Source organism: Lethenteron reissneri, chromosome 15, assembly GCF_015708825.2.
Source record: "Lethenteron reissneri isolate LAM-NWPU_2019-01 chromosome 15, ASM1570882v1, whole genome shotgun sequence".
NCBI lineage: Eukaryota > Metazoa > Chordata > Hyperoartia > Petromyzontiformes > Petromyzontidae > Lethenteron > Lethenteron reissneri.
This window is the reverse complement of record NC_083793.1, coordinates 70,421-91,572: the sequence shown is the minus strand read 5'-3', so window position 1 is coordinate 91,572 and position 21,152 is coordinate 70,421. Positions and strand designations below refer to the sequence as shown.

The 21,152-nt window shown below is 53.7% G+C and overlaps 1 protein-coding gene across 1 annotated transcript; it reads right to left on the bottom strand.

The window, feature by feature from the left end:
• Window positions 1–3,392: 3,392 nt before the first annotated feature.
• On the bottom strand, window positions 3,393–15,052 carry LOC133342532 (cyclic nucleotide-gated channel rod photoreceptor subunit alpha-like). Its single transcript, XM_061551696.1, has 3 exons — window positions 12,025–15,052; window positions 11,408–11,514; window positions 3,393–7,291 (listed from the first exon to the last, which is right to left on the bottom strand). The coding sequence occupies exons 1-3, from the start codon at window positions 12,195–12,197 to the stop codon at window positions 5,883–5,885; spliced, it is 1,689 nt and encodes a 562-aa protein (XP_061407680.1). The 5' UTR covers window positions 12,198–15,052; the 3' UTR covers window positions 3,393–5,882.
• Window positions 15,053–21,152: the final 6,100 nt, after the last annotated feature.

Genomic DNA, 21,152 nt, shown 5'->3' with positions numbered 1-21,152 from the left:
TCTAGAGGGGGCAGGGTGGGCGTGAGGGGCGGGGCTAGTGAAGTGAGTGGGGGAGGGGAATGAGGGGCGGGGCTAGTAAAGTGGGGGGTGGACGTGAGGGGCGGGGCTAGTAAAGTGGGGGGGGGGTGGACGTGAGGGGCGGGGCTAGTAAAGTGGGGGGGGGGTGGACGTGAGGGGCGGGGCTAGTAAAGTGGGGGGTTGGACATGAGGGGCGGAGCTAGCAAAGCGGGGGGTGGACATGAGGGGCGGGGCTAGTAAGTGGGGGGGGTGGACATGAGGGGTGGGGCTAGTAAAGTGGGGGGTGAACGTGAGGGGCGGGGCTAGTAATGTAGGGGGGTGGAAATGAGGGGCGGGGCTAGTAAGGAATCGGGATCTGTATTTAGACTGCAGGAGGAATCCGATGAGCTATGAAGCTCGTTTTACAGTTCTCCAGTACTGGCGGGTCAGAACATTACAACGATAGGAGTGCAAAGTATAGGAAAGGTAAACAAATCACTTTAATAAATATATTTTTTTCATCTGACCAGGTAAAGCCCACTGACTGAGCGATTAGCTTGTTTTTTTTTATCAGAAGCGGCCTGGCCACAAATGATAGCTCAACAAAGTTGCCTTATTACGTGGAGATTTATAGCATAAAAATACTCTAAATAATCTAGACGCATGATGCAAAATGCGGAGGGAAAACTGAAGGACCTGGAGAAAAATCCACGCGACCACGAGAAGAACATACAAACTTCAAATACACAGGCGTTCCGGTTGGGATCGAACCTCCGATTCTCCTCCATACCTGGCTGAGGAAGATAACGTCACACCACCGTGGCGCCCCTTGACTAAACAAAGTATTGACGTTACAATTGCATCATCAATTCCCAAGCTTGGCGAAGGCAGTTAAAACAGCAGCAAACACAGTCCCAGACCACACCAAGACAACGTACAGTCCCTCAATAAAAGTGGACATTAAAATGTTACTATCGATACATTAAGAATCTAATTTACAAATCACATTTGGTAATGTGGCTGTATCCAGATGGGAAAAGGAATGGGCGGGGCTATGTGAGTGGGTGTGAAGATAATATTCGTACAGTACAGTAATACGAATCAAGATTACGGTAATAACATTGATGCTTACTTAAAGGTCACACGGACGGAGTCTGATTAGTCATTTTGAGGAGGGTCCCCGCTTTGGGTTTTTGTCATGAATTATTTCAGCAAATCAATGATAAGTGTGTATTGTACGTGGGCGGAAACCGCAGTGCTCGTACAGGAAACCCACGCGTGCGAGGGAGCAACCCTCGATCCCCAGAGAGGCGGCTGCTCCCCACGGGGCGGAGCGAGGCCTGGACCGCAGGAGGCTGGCGAGATGCTCCCATCTCAGGCTGGCCCTTCTCCTCACTGCATCATTCATCATCATCGCCGCTCCAGAGGAGAGTGGTGCGGTGTGTTTTACACCTTGACCGATTGGACAGGACGGGTCCGTCGTCATCATTTGGCGATAATTACCAACCATAAAACGTAACTATCAAGGAGTTTAGAGATGTTTCAGGAAAGGAAATGCTGCTCTGCAATCCAAATGTAGCGATATGCAGGTAATTTGGAGGTACATTTTCAGCATTGGGATACTTGGCCAATACGAGTTACACTGTGTGTGTTCTTTTTAGCCCTGGAAAGAAACCGCAGATGCCATGCCCAGCAGAGGGGAGGGAGAGAACAACCCACACACACGAACCCATGCCCAGCAGAGGGGAGGGAGAGAACAACCCACACACACGAACCCATGCCCAGCAGAGAGAGAGAGAACAACCCACACACACGAACCCATGCCCAGCAGAGAGAGAGAGAACAACTCACACACACGAACCCATGCCCAGCAGAGAGAGAGAGAACAACCCACACACACGAGCCCATGCCCAGCAGAGAGAGAGAACAACCCACACACACGAACCCATGCCCAGCAGAGAGAGAGAGAACAACCCACACACACGAACCCATGCCCAGCAGAGAGAGAGAGAACAACCCACACACACTCTGCGCGCTGAGAGGCGCCCTGGTCAGGAGCCCAGCCCAGGCGCTTGTGGGGCGCGAGTGTTGCCACGGCGCTGGCGCCCAAGAGCAAAGTTCCACTTCCCCCTTCCCCACAAAGACATCGCGTGTAGCCTTCACATTACAGTGTGTGTGTGCAGTGTGTGTGCAGTGTGCAGTGTGTGCAGTGAGTGTAGTGTGCAGTGTGTGCAGTGTGTGTGTGTGTGCAGTGTGTGTGTGTGTGCAGTGTGTGTGTGCAGTGTGCAGTGTGTGTGTGTGCAGTGTGTGTGTGTGTGTGCAGTGTGTGTGTGCAGTGTGTGTGTGTGCAGTGTGTATGCGCAGTGTGTGTGTGCAGGTGTGCAGTGTGTGTGCAGTGTGTGTGTGCAGTATATACTGTCAGAGCATGTTTTGATTCCTTGCAAAAGGTTTCAGTTTGGTCCTTTAACATCTTAAGAGCTGTTTTGTTGCCAGAATAAAGGGGGAAACCTATTCTATTATATTTTGACACCGGCAAAGGAGGCCCCATGATGTAGCCGTGACATTGTTTGGGCAAGTGCTGCTGTCCGTGAGCGCCTCTGAAGGGGGTTGGGGGGGGGGCCGGCACGCGGCGGAGTGGGCGACCAGAAGCACGCACAGCCGCCGAGCGCCGTCTCCCGAGTGGCGATGTTTAGTTGTTGACACAGCGCACCAGGTGCTCGTCTTTTGAGGCTGGATCGACCTAGGGGAGCCCCAGGACCAGTTAAAATAATCACCATTTGTACCGCATTGACCGTGAGCGGGAATTGAACTCGGATCGCGGGGCTCTCACCACGACACACGCACCTGCTGCCCGCGAGCCCAACACCAACACCCATGAGCCGAGTAATTCACCAACACCCATGAGCCGAGTAATTCACCAACACCCATGAGCCGAGTAATTCACCAACACCCATGGACCGAGTAATTCACCAACACCCATGGACCGAGTAATTCACCAACACCCATGGACCGAGTAATTCACCAACACCCATGGACCGAGTAATTCACCAACACCCATGAGCCGAGTAATTCACCAACACCCATGGACCGAGTAATTCACCAACACCCATGGACCGAGTAATTCACCAACACCCATGAGCCGAGTAATTCACCAACACCCATGGACCGAGTAATTCACCAACACCCATGGACCGAGTAATTCACCAACACCCATGAGCCGAGTAATTCACCAACACCCATGGACCGAGTAATTCACCAACACCCATGGACCGAGTAATTCACCAACACCCATGGACCGAGTAATTCACCAACACCCATGGACCGAGTAATTCACCAACACCCATGAGCCGAGTAATTCACCAACACCCATGGACCGAGTAATTCACCAACACCCATGGACCGAGTAATTCACCAACACCCATGAGCCGAGTAATTCACCAACACCCATGGACCGAGTAATTCACCAACACCCATGAGCCGAGTAATTCACCAACACCCATGAGCCGCGTTATTCGCCTCCCGTGGCGTGCGGCCCCATCTCCAAGTAAATACGAGGGTGTTGCCCAAAGGCAATAAGCGACAGGCAATTAGAAATCGTCAATAGTTAATGCACCATCGGTAATGCGCGATCTGCAATATGCAATACACAAAACGGAATAAGCAACAATAGACGATCCACAAGGGGCAATACGGAAATTACAATCCGCAATGGGCTAAAGCTTGCGTCCAGATTCTTTGTAAACAAAGGCGGAATACAGAATCAAGCCGAGACATGCAGACAAACGCCCTGACACAGTGAGACACAAGAAGACACACGCAGACACACGCGGTGTCTTCACTTTCTTGCGTTGATGTTGTGCTGTTCACTTGACATGAATAACACCGCTCATTCGTGTTGAGTTAATCCCCTTTTCCCCCCTTTAATGTAAAATCATCTTTTGGAAGGTCCCAGAAGGGACGGGGATGTACCAGCAACACGATTCCCGCCATGAGTGTGTGGCGGGAGTCGTGCTGCTGGAACAATAAGGTCCCCTTACCAGTCCTCGTGTGGACTCCATCCACTTACATGCAGAGACACGGTGAGACATGGAGACACGTGGGGACACGGAGATACGTGGACACATACACGAGGAGACACGGAGCCATGCACCTGGTCGCGAGAGTAGTCCGGTTGTCTCGGATCCTGTGAAAAAGTTTCCACTTCGATTCAGCTGGACAAGTTTCCATAGTGTACCCCAATCAAGTGTGTTTATCCATAGTGTACCCCACCATCAAGTGTGCGTGTTTATCCATAGTGTACCCCACCATCAGTCAAGTGTGGGTGTTTATCCATAGTGTACCCCACCGTCAAGTGTGTTTATCCATAGTGTACCCCAGTCAAGTGTGCGTGTTTATCCATAGTGTACCCCACCATCAAGTGTGCGTGTTTAAATCTTGACTTAAAGCTTTCGTGACTACAGGAATGCATACTCTTTAGGTCTTTCGGTAAAATCACGTAGATTGAAAAATAGTAATAATAATACATAAAACACAACGTTTCGATCGCAACACGAGCAATCGTCTTCCGGTGGAAAAACACAGCAGGCGGACTGCTGAGTCCACACGAGGACTGAGGCAGTCCGCCTGCTGTATTTTTTCACCTGAAGACGATTGTGTTGCGAGCAAAACGTCGTGATTTTTATTTATTTTTCTATCAACGTGGCTTTACCGAAAGACCCAAAGAGTATGTGCGTGTTTATTCATTAAAAATCATCCAAATTCAGTGGGCGGATCTTAAAAATTTGGAGGAATTAGCCACCGGAGAAGGGACTGGCTAAAATGCCATCTCCCCAAGAAGTCAGTGAGTGTTTATTCATCGTGCACCCAAGAAGTCAGTGTGTGTTTATTCATCATGCACCCAAGAAGTCAGTGTGTTTATTCATCGTGCACCCAAGAAGTCAGTGTGTTAATTAATCGTGCACCCAAGAAGTCAGTGTGTTTATTCATCATGCACCCAAGAAGTCAGTGTGTGTTTATTCATCGTGCACCCAAGAAGTCAGTGTGTGTTTATTCATCATGCACCCAAGAAGTCGGGGAGTGTTTATTCATAATGCACCCAAGAAGTCAGTGTGTGTGTTATTCATCGTGCACCCAAGAAGTCAGTGTGTGTTTATTCATCATACACCCAAGAAGTCAGTGTGTGTTTATTCATCGTGCACCCAAGAAGTCAGTGTGTTTATTCATCGTGCACCCAAGAAGTCAGTGTGTGTTTATTCATCGTGCACCCAAGAAGTCAGTGTGTTATTCATCGTGCACCCAAGAAGTCAGTGTGTGTTTATTCATCTTGCACCCAAGAAGTAAGTGCGCGAAGCCTCTGGAGGAAGCAGCCACCCCCAACAATGATTATAATTAACACATCAACGTATTCAACACTTAAGAGTGGTGCAAGTGATACATGATATATATATATAACCAAAGTGATAGTATTGAGCGGTAGCGCATTGACCACTCGTTGCAGAGGTTCACGGTTTGGTTCTGGCAGGCCGCCCTGGTTATAACTGCGGGTGTCGTCATTACAAATGCGTGCGGTCTGCTTCACAGATGTTAAAGATCCTGTGATTTCGTTCGTGAAAAGTAGGCCATTGCGTGCTGGCTTCATGGTCAAAATTTGTCAAAATTACACCGCTAATTACTCAATTGTGATAAGACACAGGAGCAACATCCTCCCCTATTGCGAAACTACTGCAGACTTTATCTGCGAAACAATGGTGACTCCCTTTGTGATGATTGCCCTGCGCGATAAGAACGATCGCGCCAATACCCAACGTGCTCGATTATTATTATTATTTTATTCTGATGCAAGAAGTATATTCAGTGTCCTGCGTGTTGATGTCAGAGCCCACAAATTAATCGATCCCACTGCTACCCTCGTGGGAATCTGCTTCGCCCCAGATGCGTTCCAGCTCGCAGAGCCGCGCGTTCATTCTCCTTTGCATGGAGCGGTGCTCCGCGAGCAATCGCGCCACCTGCACCTGCAGGGCCCCCACGGAGCGCTCCACGTCGCCCAGGGCTGCCCCAGGGATCGCGCAGCAACCGCCGCCGCCGCCGCCACCGCCGCCGGGAGGCGCGGCGACGTCGTCGCTCAGAAGGGCCATGCCCGCCAAGATCTGCCTGCCCTTCTCCTCCATGATGTCGCGTGCCGCGGGGTATTCGCACAGCACCTCTTCTAAGTCGCCCTTCGAGAGACAAAATAGGTCCGAGTAACCGATGCTCCTGATGTTTGCCGTGCGCCGATTGCCCGCTCTGCTGCCGGAGATGTTCAGGAGGCTGATCTCGCCAAAGTAGCTGCCCTCCGCCAAGATGGCGTGCAGCGTGACGCCGTCGTCCGCGACCACCGCCAGGTTCCCATCCTTGACAAAGTACATCTCCCTGCCGACGTCGCCCTTGCGGCACACGTAGTCCCCCGCGCTGTAGAGCTTGGGCCGCAGCTTCAGCACCAGCTCCTCCAGCAGCCCCATCTCGCAGTTGCGAAACAGCTCCACTTTGCGCAGCGTGTGCATGTGCACGTCGATGGCGATGGCGGCCCTGAGCGTGATGGGCAGCCGCCGCAGCGCTGCCTCCTCCTCCTCCCCGCTGCCGAGCGCCTTCTTGCCGAAGTGCAGGAACTCGAGCCAGGCCACCACCCTGCGCTCCGTCTCCCGCCCAATGCCGTGACGCTCGACGTACTTTCTCACCTCGCAGAAGTTTGCTATGAACCGCACGTCGGCTTTGTCCCGTAAGACGATGCCCGAGATGTACTCGACGATGGTGGCGAACACGAATACAGTGATCAGCAAGTCGACGACCGTGAAGGCAAACTCCGCGTCCCGCTCGGCCTGGGGCATGTTGCCCACGGTGAAGAGGACGAGCGACGAGAAGAAGAGGGAGTGCAGGTACTGGTGCGCCGTGGGCGCGAGCGTGTCCGTCGAGGTGTTGGGGTAGACCCAGCCGTCGGTGCCAAAACCGATGTGGGCGGAGAGCAGGAAGTAGACGCACGCGTTCCAGTGGACCATGACGAAGATGTACACGACCAGCTTGAAGATGCGGAAGCTCTTCGGGTATTTCGTCCGCGTCTCGATTTGGTCGAAACAGTCGAACACGCACGAGACTCGCAGGAGGCGGTTGAACCGCAACTCGGGGCGGTTTGTGCCGACCCACAGGTAGAGGATGTCCGTCGGGAGGACGGACAAGACGTCGAGTTTGAACCGTGATGACCGCAAGTAGCGGTCACGGATCCTGGCCGTGTCCGTTACCAGAAACCCACGCTCCATAAAACCTGCAAACACCACATGGATGACGAGTTCATGGTGCAACGGCACACATTTAACTTTGTTTTTTTAAACCCAAACAAACATCCCAATACCTATAAATTACTCAATTTGGATCAGACTCGGCACATGCATATGAATATACTGCGCATGGCTCGCAATTTCATGTCGGAACAATCCTTGCCACTGTGACGTTGGTGTCGAAGGCATCTCACGCGACTCCTAAACCCCGTCAATCCGGTTGCATTCGATTGTTGTAGCCAACAATCGAAAGCCCAGAGAGAAGACTGGGGATGGACACCAGACCGGATGAAGTAGTGGCTGTCGCCAGACTCCGCAATGCCTGTGACGAGTTTGGGCTTCTCTCATCTGTGTGGCCCAGTTGATTTGCTGATGTCACTGTTTCCTAACTTTTATTCTCTTTTCCAGAAGTGTTGCAGCTGTTGGAAATAGTCAGGGTTTTGTGTTTTTTTTGGGCATTGGGTTGTTCGTTCAATGCACGTGTCACGGGGTTCGTGAATGGCTGATCTAACAGGACCCTGCGGGGTGGGCTGGTAGGAATAATACTTAGTACCGGTACAGGGATATCGACCGGGTATAGAGGAGTTAAAGAAAAATTACTGTATTCTAGTGTAACGTTAATTATTAAAAGTGTTTGTTTTGACAAGAAACGTTGTGAGATTTAAAGACTCGTAGTCTTTCATTTCCAAACGATCACATCTGAGATTAATTGATAAACAAATTAAAATAAACGCTTAATATACCTTGCCACGCAAAGGCCTAAGGCTGTATACGAGGCGCTAACGGACTAGGCCTCAGTAACTTAAAAGTGACAAATAAAGTTAATAAACCACTCATTATAGTGCGCGCGTCTCGTTAAAATGTAACTCTTACACGCAGCTACTCACGTTAATGTTAAAAGTGCAATTAACTTTTTATAAACATATTAAAATAAACGCTTAATATACCTTGCCACGCAAAGGCCTAAGGCTGTATACGAGGCGCTGAATGACTAGGCCTCAGTAACTTTAAAGTGACTAATACAGTTTATAAACTACTGATTATAGCGCGCGCCTGTCGTTAAAATGTAACTCTTACACGCGGCTACTCGCGTTAATGTTAAAAGTGCAATTTATTTTTTATAAACAAATTAAAATAAACGCTTAATATACCTTGCCACGCAAAGGCCTAAGGCTGTATACGAGGCGCTAACGGACTAGGCCTCAGTAACTTAAAAGTGACTAATACAGTTTATAAACTACTGATTATAGCGCGCGCGTCTCGTTAAAATGTAACTCTTACACGCGGCTACTCACGTTAATGTTAAAAGTGCAATTAACTTTTTATAAACAAATTAAAATAAACGCTTAATATACCTTGCCACGCAAAGGCCTAAGGCTGTATACGAGGCGCTAACGGACTAGGCCTCAGTAACTTAAAAGTGACAAATAAAGTTAATAAACCACTCATTATAGTGCGCGCGTCTCGTTAAAATGTAACTCTTACACGCGGCTACTCACGTTAATGTTAAAAGTGCAATTAACTTTTTATAAACATATAAAAATAAACGCTTAATATACCTTGCCACGCAAAGGCCTAAGGCTGTATACGAGGCGCTGAATGACTAGGCCTCAGTAACTTTAAAGTGACTAATACAGTTTATAAACTACTGATTATAGCGCGCGCCTGTCGTTAAAATGTAACTCTTACACGCGGCTACTCGCGTTAATGTTAAAAGTGCAATTAATTTTTTATAAACATATTAAAATAAACGCTTAATATACCTTGCCACGCAAAAGCCTAAGGCTGTATACGAGGCGCTAACGGACTAGGCCTCAGTAACATTATAGTTGCGCACGTCTCGTTAAAATGTAACTCTTACACGCGGCTACTCACGTTAATGTTAACGAAACGCGCGCACTTTATTTAATTTCAAGGTTTTAATCAAAAGCTATCTCAGGGAATAAGGGAATGTTACACGTGTCATGCCAAGTATTTGCAGTAGGGGGCGATGTTGCTACCAGGATAGCATCACTGAGTCTAAAGGTTTTTGTAGGGTCATGCCAAGTGTTTGCAGTAGGGGGCGATGTTGATACACGGAGGGACGGACGGACGGACGGACAGTCGGACGGACGGACGGACGGACACATTAATCTATTGGTGGTCTGGTCCACTTCGTTCCTACCAGTAAAACATCTACACCTAGCAATATTGGAAATGTGACATTGAATGTGTTGATAATGAATTATATTATCAGCCATGCTGCAGTGCTACGCCGGGAATAGATCAACTTGTGTTCAGAAAGGTGGAAGGAGCGGTCCTGGAGCGATTTGTTTATATAATTATTGGTTACTCGGTGGCTGAAGTAGGAATAGTGTCTGATTGATATCGCATGCAAAATGCGGTGGGCATGAGGCCACGGGGTGGCAGAAACCCCGTTGGCTTGGCCGCTACGGGGAGGAGAGGTGGTGTTGTTGTGCAGTCGGTCTCGAGTTTGAGTCTCTCTGAAATAAAGAGTTTGCGCTGGATGCCAGTGACCTGTGTCTCTCCTGCGTGCGTTTGTATCGCGCCATGCACAACGCTCGCGGTTGGATCTGAGGTGAGAATTTTGTTTTTCCACACACCGTTGTAGAGCACATGGACACCTAAATGCCACGCTAATGTCACGGGGCGAAAGCTTACTACTCCGTGTAACCACTCGACTTGGACAGCACGTACACAGCTTGAGCTGCGCTCACGGCCAACTGGACAACTGCCTTATGGTTGCCTGGATCGACTCGTCCCCACCAAAGGAATGTGGAATTTGTACCACTGCCTCAGACTGGAAACATGAGAGCAGCACCACCTCTATGCTCATTTTAGCGAGGAATCACTTTTACTCTGCAGGTGTGAAATGTGTGTCAATGGCATAGTGAGAAGCGGTGGCACAGTGGTTAGCGGACAGCACTAATAAATAGGCGATCTAAGTTCAATTCACTTGCAACCAACACGAGTGAATATCTGATCCACTCGTGCACCACCCCTAGGTCGACCCAGCCTGAAATGAGTGCCTGCTGCAGTGTGTAAACATCAGCACTGTGGAGACAAAGACGGCTATGCGTGATGGTGGCCACACCATCACGCCTCGGTGCGCCGTGCCAGTCTCCATAGCTGCTCGCTGTGAGCACGCGGTGCCGGTACCAGTGCGGCTCGCAAGGGTCACGTGGGAGTGGGGCTCTGTGCGGACGCGGTGCCGGTACCAGTGCAGCTCGCAAGGGTCACGTGGGTGTGGGGCTCTGTGCTGACGCGGTGCCGGTACCAGTGCGGCTCGCAAGGGTCACGTGGGAGTGGGGCTCTGTGCTGACACGGTGCCGGTACCAGTGCGGCTCGCAAGGGTCACGTGGGAGTGGGGCTCTGTGCGGACGCGGTGCCGGCACCAGTGCGGCTCGCAAGGGTCACGTGGGAGTGGGGCTCTGTGCTGACACGGTGCCGGTACCAGTGCAGCTCGCAAGGGTCACGTGGGCGTGGGGCTCTGTGCTGACACGGTGCCGGTACCAGTGCGGCTCGCAAGGGTCACGTGGGAGTGGGGCTCTGTGCGGACACGGTGCCGGTACCAGTGCAGCTCGCAAGGGGTCACGTGGGAGTGGGGCTCTGTGCTGACGCGGTGCCGGTACCAGTGCGGCTCGCAAGGGTCACGTGGGAGTGGGGCTCTGTGCTGACGCGGTGCCGGTACCAGTGCGGCTCGCAAAGGTCACGTGGGCGTGGGGCTCTGTGCGGACACGGTGCCGGTACCAGTGCAGCTCGCAAGGGTCACGTGGAGTGGGGCTCTGTGCGGACACGGTGCCGGTACCAGTGCGGCTCGCAAAGGTCACGTGGGCGTGGGGCTCTGTGCTGACGCGGTGCCGGTACCAGTGCGGCTCGCAAGGGTCACGTGGGAGTGGGGCTCTGTGCGGACGCGGTGCCGGCACCAGTGCAGCTCGCAAGGGTCACGTGGGCGTGGGGCTCTGTGCTGACGCGGTGCCGGCACCAGTGCGGCTCGCAAAGGTCACGTGGGAGTGGGGCTCTGTGCGGACGCGGTGCCGGCACCAGTGCGGCTCGCAAAGGTCACGTGGGAGTGGGGCTCTGTGCGGACGCGGTGCCGGTACCAGTGCGGCTCGCAAGCGCCATGTGCGCGAGGTAGACGGCGTCGCAGAGGAAGTCCACGGGGAGCAGCAGCGCGCCGTGCTGCCTCTGGATGTCTGGGAAGCTCGCCCTGCGACCCAACAACAACACAACAAGCACGCCATACGCCTCAGACCTGTCCCTCTACATTCAAAACAACGTTTGTTTTAACACGTAGGCTTTCGCGACCAATATCATCCATAATAGATGTTATTTGGGTTAGATCGCGTAAATATATAAATGTGTCGTTAAAACCCGCCATCACCCGACACAACCAACTAGCAGGGGTTGTCACGTAAACAGAACGTGGCCAATTCGTCCCTAGTACAGCACTAGTGTATAGTAAAGTGTAGTGTATAGTGTATAGTAGTGTATAGTGTAGTGTATAGTAGTGTAGTGTATAGTAGTGTATAGTGTAGTGTCTAGCCTAGTGTGTAGTGTATAGTGTAGTAAACTAGTAAAGCACTAACCGGTGTGTTGGAGAGCCAAGCCACAACATTTACAATCTGAGTACGACGTTTCGCCAGTAATTCAACTAGCTTCATCAGGCGACAGACAGATTTGTGGACAAGTCGAACTGCTGCTGCTGCTGCTGCGTCACCTGCAGACGACGGCGAGCCAGTTGTAGACGACGGCGACACAAGCCACGAGCTGCCAGCGGCTGTGCCACCCTCCGCCTGGCTCCACCACGCGCGCCTTGCCATCCTGCTCGCTAGCACACATAGTGGCGGTGTGGATGTAAACGGTGTGTAAATGGTATGTAAATCGACACATGATTGAAACAGTTTCTGAGCACAAGCCCAAAGGCCCAAAATGTCAAGTAACCAGCCACATGCAAGATTTTTATAATTCTAGATTTGAAGCTTTCGTGACTGCAAGGATTCATACTCTTAGTTTTTTTCGGTAAAGTCACGTAGGTAAAAAAATAATTAAAAAGAAATAAAAACAACTAAATTAAATCACGACGTTTCGGAGGCAACACAAGCTTCCGTCTTCAGGTGGAAACCGTCACAGCAAAATGACTGTATCAAGTGAAGAGAGCTCTAAGAGACACGAGATTATATACAGGTTAAGGGGGGGGAGCCAGGAAGGGGCCGTGGGGGGGGCTACGTTAAGCCGCCTTTTGTTATGCTGCAGGGGGTTCAGGGGGACGGAGAGGCGATGGCGAGCGGTTGTCAAAAACGAAAGTGACCAACTGTAAGAAATGGAAATGGCTGTACAATTACAAGGCAGCTAAACTTTGACTTGGTTGATGACATCTTTCCAATGATTGCTCAATTTAAAACCATCCTCTAGGTTGAAGTTGTGTCTATGTTTGTATATCTGGATGGCTTCGTGGACACATCTTTGGTAGTATCCGGGAGGTTTGCAGAGCACTTTGGTATCGGAGAAAACAATATCATGAGAACCCGCTGTGTTGAAACAATGATCAGCTACGGCCGAAGAATTCGTTCTGCCGTGCTTCAAATCTGATTTGTGCTCGCGAATTCGGTCAGAAATATGTCGTTTCGTCTCCCCGATATAGCAGTCACCGCAGATACAACTCAATTTGTAAACACCGGAGTACTGTAAGTGAGTGGGTGGTGAGTGGGTGGCTGGTAAGTCTAGACCTGCAGTGTGGTGAGTGGATGGTGAGTGGGTGGTTGAGGTGTGGCCTGCAGTGTGGTGAGTGGGTTGCTTGAGTCTAGACCTGCAGTGTGGTGAGTGGGTGGTGAGTGGGTGGTTGAGGTGTGGCCTGCAGTGTGGTGAGTGGGTTGCTTGCAGTGTGGTGAGTGGATGGTGAGTGGGTGATTGAGGTGTGACCTGCAGTGTGGTGAGTGGGTTGCTTGAGTCTAGACTTGCAGGGTGGTGAGTGGGTGGTGAGTGAGTCTAGACCTGCAGGGTGGTGACTGGGTGGTGAGTGGGTGATTGATTTGTGCCTGCAGTGTGGTGAGTGGGTGGTTGAGTCGAGACCTGCAGGGTGGTGAGTGGGTGGTGAGTGAGTCTAGACCTGCAGGGTGGTGACTGGGTGGTGAGTGGGTGATTGATTTGTGCCTGCAGTGTGGTGAGTGGGTGGTTGAGTCTAGACTTGCAGGGTGGTGAGTGGGTGGTGAGTGAGTCTAGACCTGCAGGGTGGTGACTGGGTGGTGAGTGGGTGATTGATTTGTGCCTGCAGTGTGGTGAGTGGGTGGTTGAGTCGAGACCTGCAGTGTGGTGAGTGGGTGGTTGAGTCGAGACCTGCAGGGTGGTGAGTGGGTGGTGAGTGGGTGGTGAGTGGGTGGTGAGTGGGTGGTGAGTGGGGGTGGGTGGTTCAATTGTTTAACGCTGCAGTTTCCAAACAGCGTAATTGGAGGTGGAAACGAGAGCAGAGTTTTCTTTGGGGAGAAGCGCACACGCTGGTTTTGCTGACATTGGCAGCCAGTTTGAGTGACGTGAATTGGTTTTGCATTAATTGCCGACAAAGGGGCAAGGGCGAGGTTTGTTTAAAGCAGTCGGCGGTGAAACGCGAAGCGGTTTCCTCGGCCGTGTCTCTGTAAACACACGGGGGGGGGGGGGGGGTCACAACGACTCGAAGCACAGGAGACACGAGGACACGCTCGTGGTCTGGGCTTCTCGTGGACAGTTCGTGCTCCCCGGGGTGGCACGTCCGTAGATCGACTCGGTTGGACTCCCGACACGCGCGCTTCGCGTGACGCCTCGTGAACTCAAACCCCGTGCACCTCGTCACAACGACTCCACAAGAAACAACACGATCTGGCTGGCTGCACCACAGCAGTGTGTTAGTACATATTCACACGAAGCATTTAATTTGACGTTTCTGCAACATAGCTTCAATTGTACTTGTATAGATTTTAAAAGTTTATGCACTTTCGTTCAGAGTAATGTGTCCTATTTTCAGTGTTTAATCCCGTTTCAACTAAATAAAAGTGAAAGCGCATCGCACCAGCCACGCGACCTTATGGGAGTGCATCATTTCAAGAGCATCGGATCAACACAAACTGGACCCGTTTCACAATTCAGCGTCTCATCAGCATCTTTAATTATCCTGGAGAAATCCGATGAGCCCTGAAGCTCTTTTTCACATGTCCAGTAGGGACTGGTCAGAAAGTTACAACAAACAACACAAAGTATAGGGAAGGTAAGCAAGTAATTAATAATAAATACAAAGAAAGTTAACACGTCCAAATTGCTTAAGTACATCAATTCCCAAACTTGGACAAGGCATCAAAACAAGAGGAAAATAGTCACTGATCACACCAAGACAACAACACAGTCCCTCAATAACATCGAACTATCGACACGTAGTAGGCAAGGATGAAAGTTACAAATCAACATTCAGGCTCGCTGTGACCAATGCTGGTGACCTACCAGATATTTGTAGGCAGTGAGCCCCTCTCTTTGTGCGAGATATGGGTCGGAATTCGACACAAAACTCCATAGAGTGATATACACAAAACAATCATGATATATTAGTTGTGTACTTTGTTATATCTCCCACGATGGTGACAGGAATTGGCGTTCGTTGGTCACGGCAGAGACGGAGGCGACCGTCCAACTCACCTCGCCACTCTCGCCGCCGCCTCCATCGCAGCAGCAGCAGCAGCAGCGACGACGACGCCGACGTCCGCGCCGAGAGTGCGGAGCACCTCATCACCCCCCCCCCCCCACCACTCGCCCCCCCCCCCACCACTCGCCCCCCCCCCCACCACTCGCCCCCCCCACCACTCGCCCCCCCCCCCACCACTCGCCCCCCCCCCACCACTCGCCCCCCCCCCACCACTCGCCCCCCCCACCACTCGCCCCCCCCCACCACTCGCCCCCCCCACCACTCGCCCCCCCACCACTCGCCCCCCCCCCCACCACTCGCCCTGCTGAGAACGCCGCCGCGGGGCAGATGTCGGGGGCGCGGGTGCTGGAGCAGGGGGGGGAGCAGGGGGGGGAGCAGGGGGGGGTGGAGCAGGGGGGGGAGCAGGGGGGGGCAGGGGGGTGGAGCAGGGGGGTGGAGCAGGGGGTGGAGCAGGGGGGGGGAGCAGGGGGGGGGGAGCAGGGGGGGGGGGAGCAGGGAGGGGGGGCAGGGGGGGGATGCGTCGTCACGAGAGCAGCGAGGCGGAGTGGCGACACTGGCGCCCCCCCACAGCAAGGAGGGACTGGGTTCAAGTCCCCGGCCATGCAGGCGTCAGCGTGCAGTTTGTATTCTCTCCCCGCGTGCTGCTGGAGTTCCTCCGGCTCTTCTGGTTTCCATCCACAGCTAAACAAATGTCACTGGTAATCAGTCAAACATCGCCAATGCTGAAAATGTACCTGCAAATGGCTAGACGAGGTGTACAGAGCGCAGCAGCAGCAACATCGCCCTCTACTACAAACCCGTGGCAGGACCCTCCTGAAGAAGAGTATTGAGACTCAAAGAGACGTTCTTGAGACTCGGCGATGTGAACAAGTGCAATGCGAATGAACCACGTGCGATGGCATTTCTCATGAAACAGATTCAGGAAAGTCGCGACGTCCGGGACGGTGTCGAGCTCGTGGAGTCCGGGGCCCGCCAGGAACCCTGACCAACAACCATAACCACCAACAACCATAACCACCAACAACCATAACCTGACCAACAACCATAACCACCAACAACCATAACCACCAACAACCATAACCTGACCAACAACCATAACCTGACCAACAACCGTAACCTGACCAACAACCATAACCTGACCAACAACCATAACCTGACCAACAACCATAACCTGACCAACAACCATAACCTGACCAACAACCATAACCACCACCCCGGAGCGCAGACACGTGACTCGTGCCCTCTCTTGGCAGGCGTTATTATATATAGATGTATGCATTCTTAGTCGGTGATTGTTATTTGCCATTAGCCGTAACGAAACTTATCAGCTTGTGAGCGTCTGGTCTCCTTTGTCCTGGGATTCACAACTACATGGTTTGCGATCAACCAGCTGTGGATCGTGGCCACCTCTCGCGGGTCAATGTCGACGGGCTGAACGAACCTCTCTGCTGTACTCCCATTTCGTGAGCGTCTCACGGCCATGCACGAACTGTTAGCAACTCCTCGATATTAGCATCAAAGTAAGTTTAGAATCTCCAAGTGCTGCTTATGCATCCAACTAAATGCGTCTTCAAAATACTTTATTAGAATCATTATTTAGCCTGGAGGAATCCGACGAGCTATGGAGGTGTTTTTCACAGACGTCCAGTGACAAGAGCACGCGGCTGCACTGCGGACCTGGCTTGTTCTCGTCGGGGATTCGAGTTCACGAGGCGTCACACCAACCTTGGGACACGGGAGTCCAACCGAGTCGACCTACGGCCGCGTACCCTCCTGTGTCTCGAGTCGTTGCGACCCCACCCCCTGTGTTTACAGTGACACGGCCGAGGAAGCTGCTTCGCATTTCACTACCGACTGCGTTAAACCAACCTCGCCCCTGCTCCCCACCACCCGTCCACACGGGACACCACCAAGTGCGTGGGCCAGTGTGAGAACCACGTGCAGAGGAGCGCTCGCGTGCGTGGGGTTCACCGACGTGGAGATCGTCGTGCATTGAGCCTTATTTTGAATTGAGCCTTATTTTTTAGAAGGGTCCTGTCAAGTTCTCGCAGTAGAGGGCGATGTTGCTGCTGCTGCTGTGTGATGCCAAATATTTGCAGGTACATTTTCAGCATTGGGATGTTTGGCCAACACCGGTTACAGTGTGTGTTCTCTGAACTATGGAAGAAACCAAAGAACACCCACGCAGAACAGGGGCAGAATATCCAAACTCCACGCAGAACAGGGGCAGAATATCCAAACTCCACACAGAACAGGGGCAGAATATCCAAACTCCACGCAGAACAGGGGCAGAATATCCAAACTCCACACAGGCCCCAAGACAGGAGTCGAACCCGGAATGTCTTGCTGTGAAACGCGAGTGTCACCGCCGCACCTCCAACGCCACCCGATAACTGACTTCAGGGTTTACGAGATTTGTTTGTTTTTCCGAGTGGATACAAACCATGCACAGAAGCAATTACCTACGACACCTGAAAAACAATATGGATAAATAATCATTGTTCCGCTTGCTTACCCAAGAAAGCCCCACTGAGTATGAAGACTTTTTTTCAGGAGGGTCTTGCCAAGTAAAATTTCTAATTTGTCCAATTTGGACTGTAATGCCGGCGCTCAAGGGCCCACTCTTTAGAATGACGTCACGGGAACGTTAACATCCGGTGCAAGTGAAGCACGTGGCGCGGACCAGTGATTTGTTATTAATCCACGCCGCAGCGATAACCAGCACGGCCTGCTGGGTTCAAACCACAAACCTCCACCCCAAGCGGCGACCACGCACCCGCTGGGCCACGAGGAGCGGGCTCTCCAAGGAGGGAACGGCGTGGTTCCACAGAAGCAGCGGAAGCTGCAGACGGCGAGACGGGAGACGTTGAGTTGAGGTCCACAGCGGCAGAGCAAGGGGACAGCTCGGTGTGCGGTTCCCATCCATTGCAGGTCAATGCTGAGGCTGGTGATGATTTTGTGATAATGTGTCGTCTCCTTCATAAATCCATCCCTCGTACACAAATGCATTTTTTTACACATCCCATCAGCCTCACTGCATTCTGGGAGTACAAAATTTCAAAAGCTTGTTTTCAATTACAAGCAAAACTGGACCTGTTTCAACATTAAGTGTCTCATCAGCAGTCCGGCTCGCTTGAGCCAATGCTGAATTCGCGACCTTCCCATTGTGAGCCGCTCGCTCTACTGCTGAGCGGCCACTCTTGGGATGAATAAGCAGACAACACGCCCCGTTCCCGCATCTGTCCCTCTACACATCCCATCGGCCACACGGCCTTCTGGGCGTGCATTATTTCAGCATCATTGGTTCCACAACACAAGCAAAACTCTGGACCAGTTTCGACATTGAGTGTCTCATCAGCAGAGTCGAGCTCGCTTGAGCCACTGCTGGAGAACCACAAATGTTTATAATCGAGGATCCTCTCTGCTAAACACAGTCCTAGCTTCACGCAAGCTTACAGCGCTCACACAAGCCGTGATCCAGATGATGACGCCAATAGTTTTCTGCCGCCGTTCTCAGGAGACACCGTTCGCTCCAGTCGAGTCGATCTCAACCACCGCGAGTCTCGGAGCAGTCACAGCCCCTTGGGCCTAGTGGGCGCGTCCTGCGCCGCTCGCGGCCGGCCCGCCGCGGGGTCCGCGGCCGGGCGCGCGGCGGGCGCCACGGCGGGCGCCACGCGTCCGCACAGCCACGCGTAGCCGAGCAGCAGCGGGGCCGCCGCGCGGGCCCAGCGGCCGCACGCCGCGTCCACCCCGGCGCACGCGCGCGCCGCCCAGGCGCCGGCGGCGCGCGCCCCGCGGCACAGGGCGCAGAGCGCTCCCAGGCCGCGCTCCAGCCGCTCGCACAGCAGCGCCAGCGCGGCCAGCAGACGGCCCAGGCCCGCCAGCGCGGCCAGCGCCGGACCCGGCATCCCGAGCGCCGCGGCGGGGCCGCCGTGCGTGGCCGCCGTGCGTGGCTTGCTCCGGTGGAGGGTGGACGGCCGCCGGTGTCTTCGGGGGTTTGAAGTGAATCTGGAAAACAAAACACACACGCACGATCGTCGCTCCATCTTATATAACGCTTGTGAAACACGTTTCTTCTGTCGCCAGGATTATCAGACTGGATTGTTGATCGTTATACTCAACGAGTTGTTCATTCCTACGGATTGGGTAGTGGTGGCCAATACGTGGATCACAAACGTTGTTGTGATTCATACTATTTGGTTCTTTCGGTAAAGTCTTGCTGTGGTTTTCCCACCTGATGATGATTGCGTGTGTTGCAATCGAAACGCCGTGATTTATTTTATTTTCTACCTACGTGACTTTACCGAAAGAACCAATGAGTATGGATCCCTGCAGTCACGAAAGCTTCAAATCTAGGTTGTCGTGATTGTTGACGTTACTCTTGTCATGTCACGCAGTGTTGCTGTTTATTTAAAAGCAGAAAATCCATATCGCTCGCAATTCACTTGAGTGAAATCCCAAGCGAGTGCGAGGAATTATTGCGCTCATTCACCCAATAAATCCTCACCGAGTCTCAAGACTCTTTCAGGAGGGTCCTGCCAAGTTTCACAGTGTGGGGGGGGGGCGATGCTGCGTGACCCCTGGTGCGTGACCCCTGCTGCGTGACCCCTGCTGCGTGACTTGCAGGGAATTGTTCAGCATGAGGATGATGTTTGGCCAGACCCAAGCAGAATGGGGGGAGGACACAAAACTCTACACGGAGAGGCACCCGGTTCGGTGTTCGAACCCAGGTCCTTCTGGCTGTGAGACTTGGGTGTCGCCGCTGCTCGCCTCGTCAGAGTTCTTGATGAAGCGAGTTACCGGATCTCGCAAAGAAGAAGAATTCGCCTCGGAGCGCCACGGGTCTCAGGGACGCGGCCGGAACGCGGAACCCGCAGGGAAGTCCGCGGGGAGCGGCTCGGCCGTCTTCATCAGAGCGGTGGCGAGATCGTGGCTGACGATGATGGTGACGGTGGTGACGGTGACGATGGTGACGGTGGTGGTAGGGTAAAGCGTGGTGGGTCCCTCCTGGTCTCGGTGCGGAGAGGGGGGGACCTCGCCACCGCTCTTCTGACGCCGTCTCCTGCACCACGGGAGCACAGCTGAGGGGCCCCGGAGCGAGCATTGGGAGCCCGGCAGGGGGGCCCCGGAGCGAGCATTGGGAGCCCGGCAGGGGGGCCCCGGAGCGAGCATTGGGAGCCCGGCAGGGGGGCCCCGGAGCGAGCATTGGGAGCCCGGCAGGGGGGCCCCGGAGCGAGCATTGGGAGCCCGGGAGGGGGCCCCGGAGCGAGCATTGGGAGCCCGGGAGGGGGCCCCGGAGCGAGCATTGGGAGCCCGGTAGGGGGCCCCGGAGCGAGCATTGGGAGCCCGGGAGGGGGCCCCGGAGCGAGCATTGGGAGCCCGGGAGGGGGCCCCGGAGCGAGCATTGGGAGCCCGGGAGGGGGCCCCGGAGCGAGCATTGGGAGCCCGGGAGGGGGCCCCGGAGCGAGCATTGGGAGCCCGGGAGGGGGCCCCGGAGCGAGCATTGGGAGCCCGGGAGGGGGCCCCGGAGCGAGCATTGGGAGGCCGGTAGGGGGCCCCGGAGCGAGCATTGGGAGCCCGGGAGGGGGCCCCGGAGCGAGCATTGGGAGCCTGGGAGGGGGCCCCGGAGCGAGCATTGGGAGCCTGGGAGGGGGCCCCGGAGCGAGCATTGGGAGCCCGGGAGGGGGCCCCGGAGCGAGCATTGGGAGGCCGGTAGGGGGCCCCGGAGCGAGCATTGGGAGCCCGGGAGGGGGCCCCGGAGCGAGCATTGGGAGCCCGGCAGGGGGCCTCCTCCCGCACCCACGTGGGGCTGCTCGTGTCGCGAAGCGGGAGGAAGGCGCGGGCCACTGAGGCCACTCTGGTGAACGCGCATCGCAGTCTCAGCACAGACATTGCACGACTTACGCCAATTACCGATGCCCAACATGGTGGGCATTGTGTAACCTTGCCGTGTCGTGGGCCGCTGTCACGCTCGTCCACGGTGTGGTGACGGCTTCAGCGCGCCATTAACGAGGCTGTCGGTGCGGTTCGCGTCCCCAACATCATCCTGGCGCAGCAGCAGCAATGCTGATGGCTGCTGCTGCTGCTGCTGGCCACCGGAGCGCCTCGGGAGGGAGTTCGCGTCGTTGTGCTGTTGAGACGACGGTGGTTTTACATTTCGGCCCAGTGTGGGTTGCATGTCC

Bases quoted from the DNA above. Each gene is read 5' to 3' on its own strand.
- LOC133342532 (XM_061551696.1), bottom strand. From the start codon at position 12,197: ATGTGTCGATTTACATACCATTTACACACCGTTTACATCCACACCGCC. The intron at 11,515-12,024 runs GTGACGCAGCAG...GTTGGGTCGCAG, and splicing joins TGGCTCGCCGTCGTCTGCAG to GGCGAGCTTCCCAGACATCC. The intron at 7,292-11,407 runs GTACCGGCACCG...TGGTGTTTGCAG, and splicing joins GGCGCTTGCGAGCCGCACTG to GTTTTATGGAGCGTGGGTTT.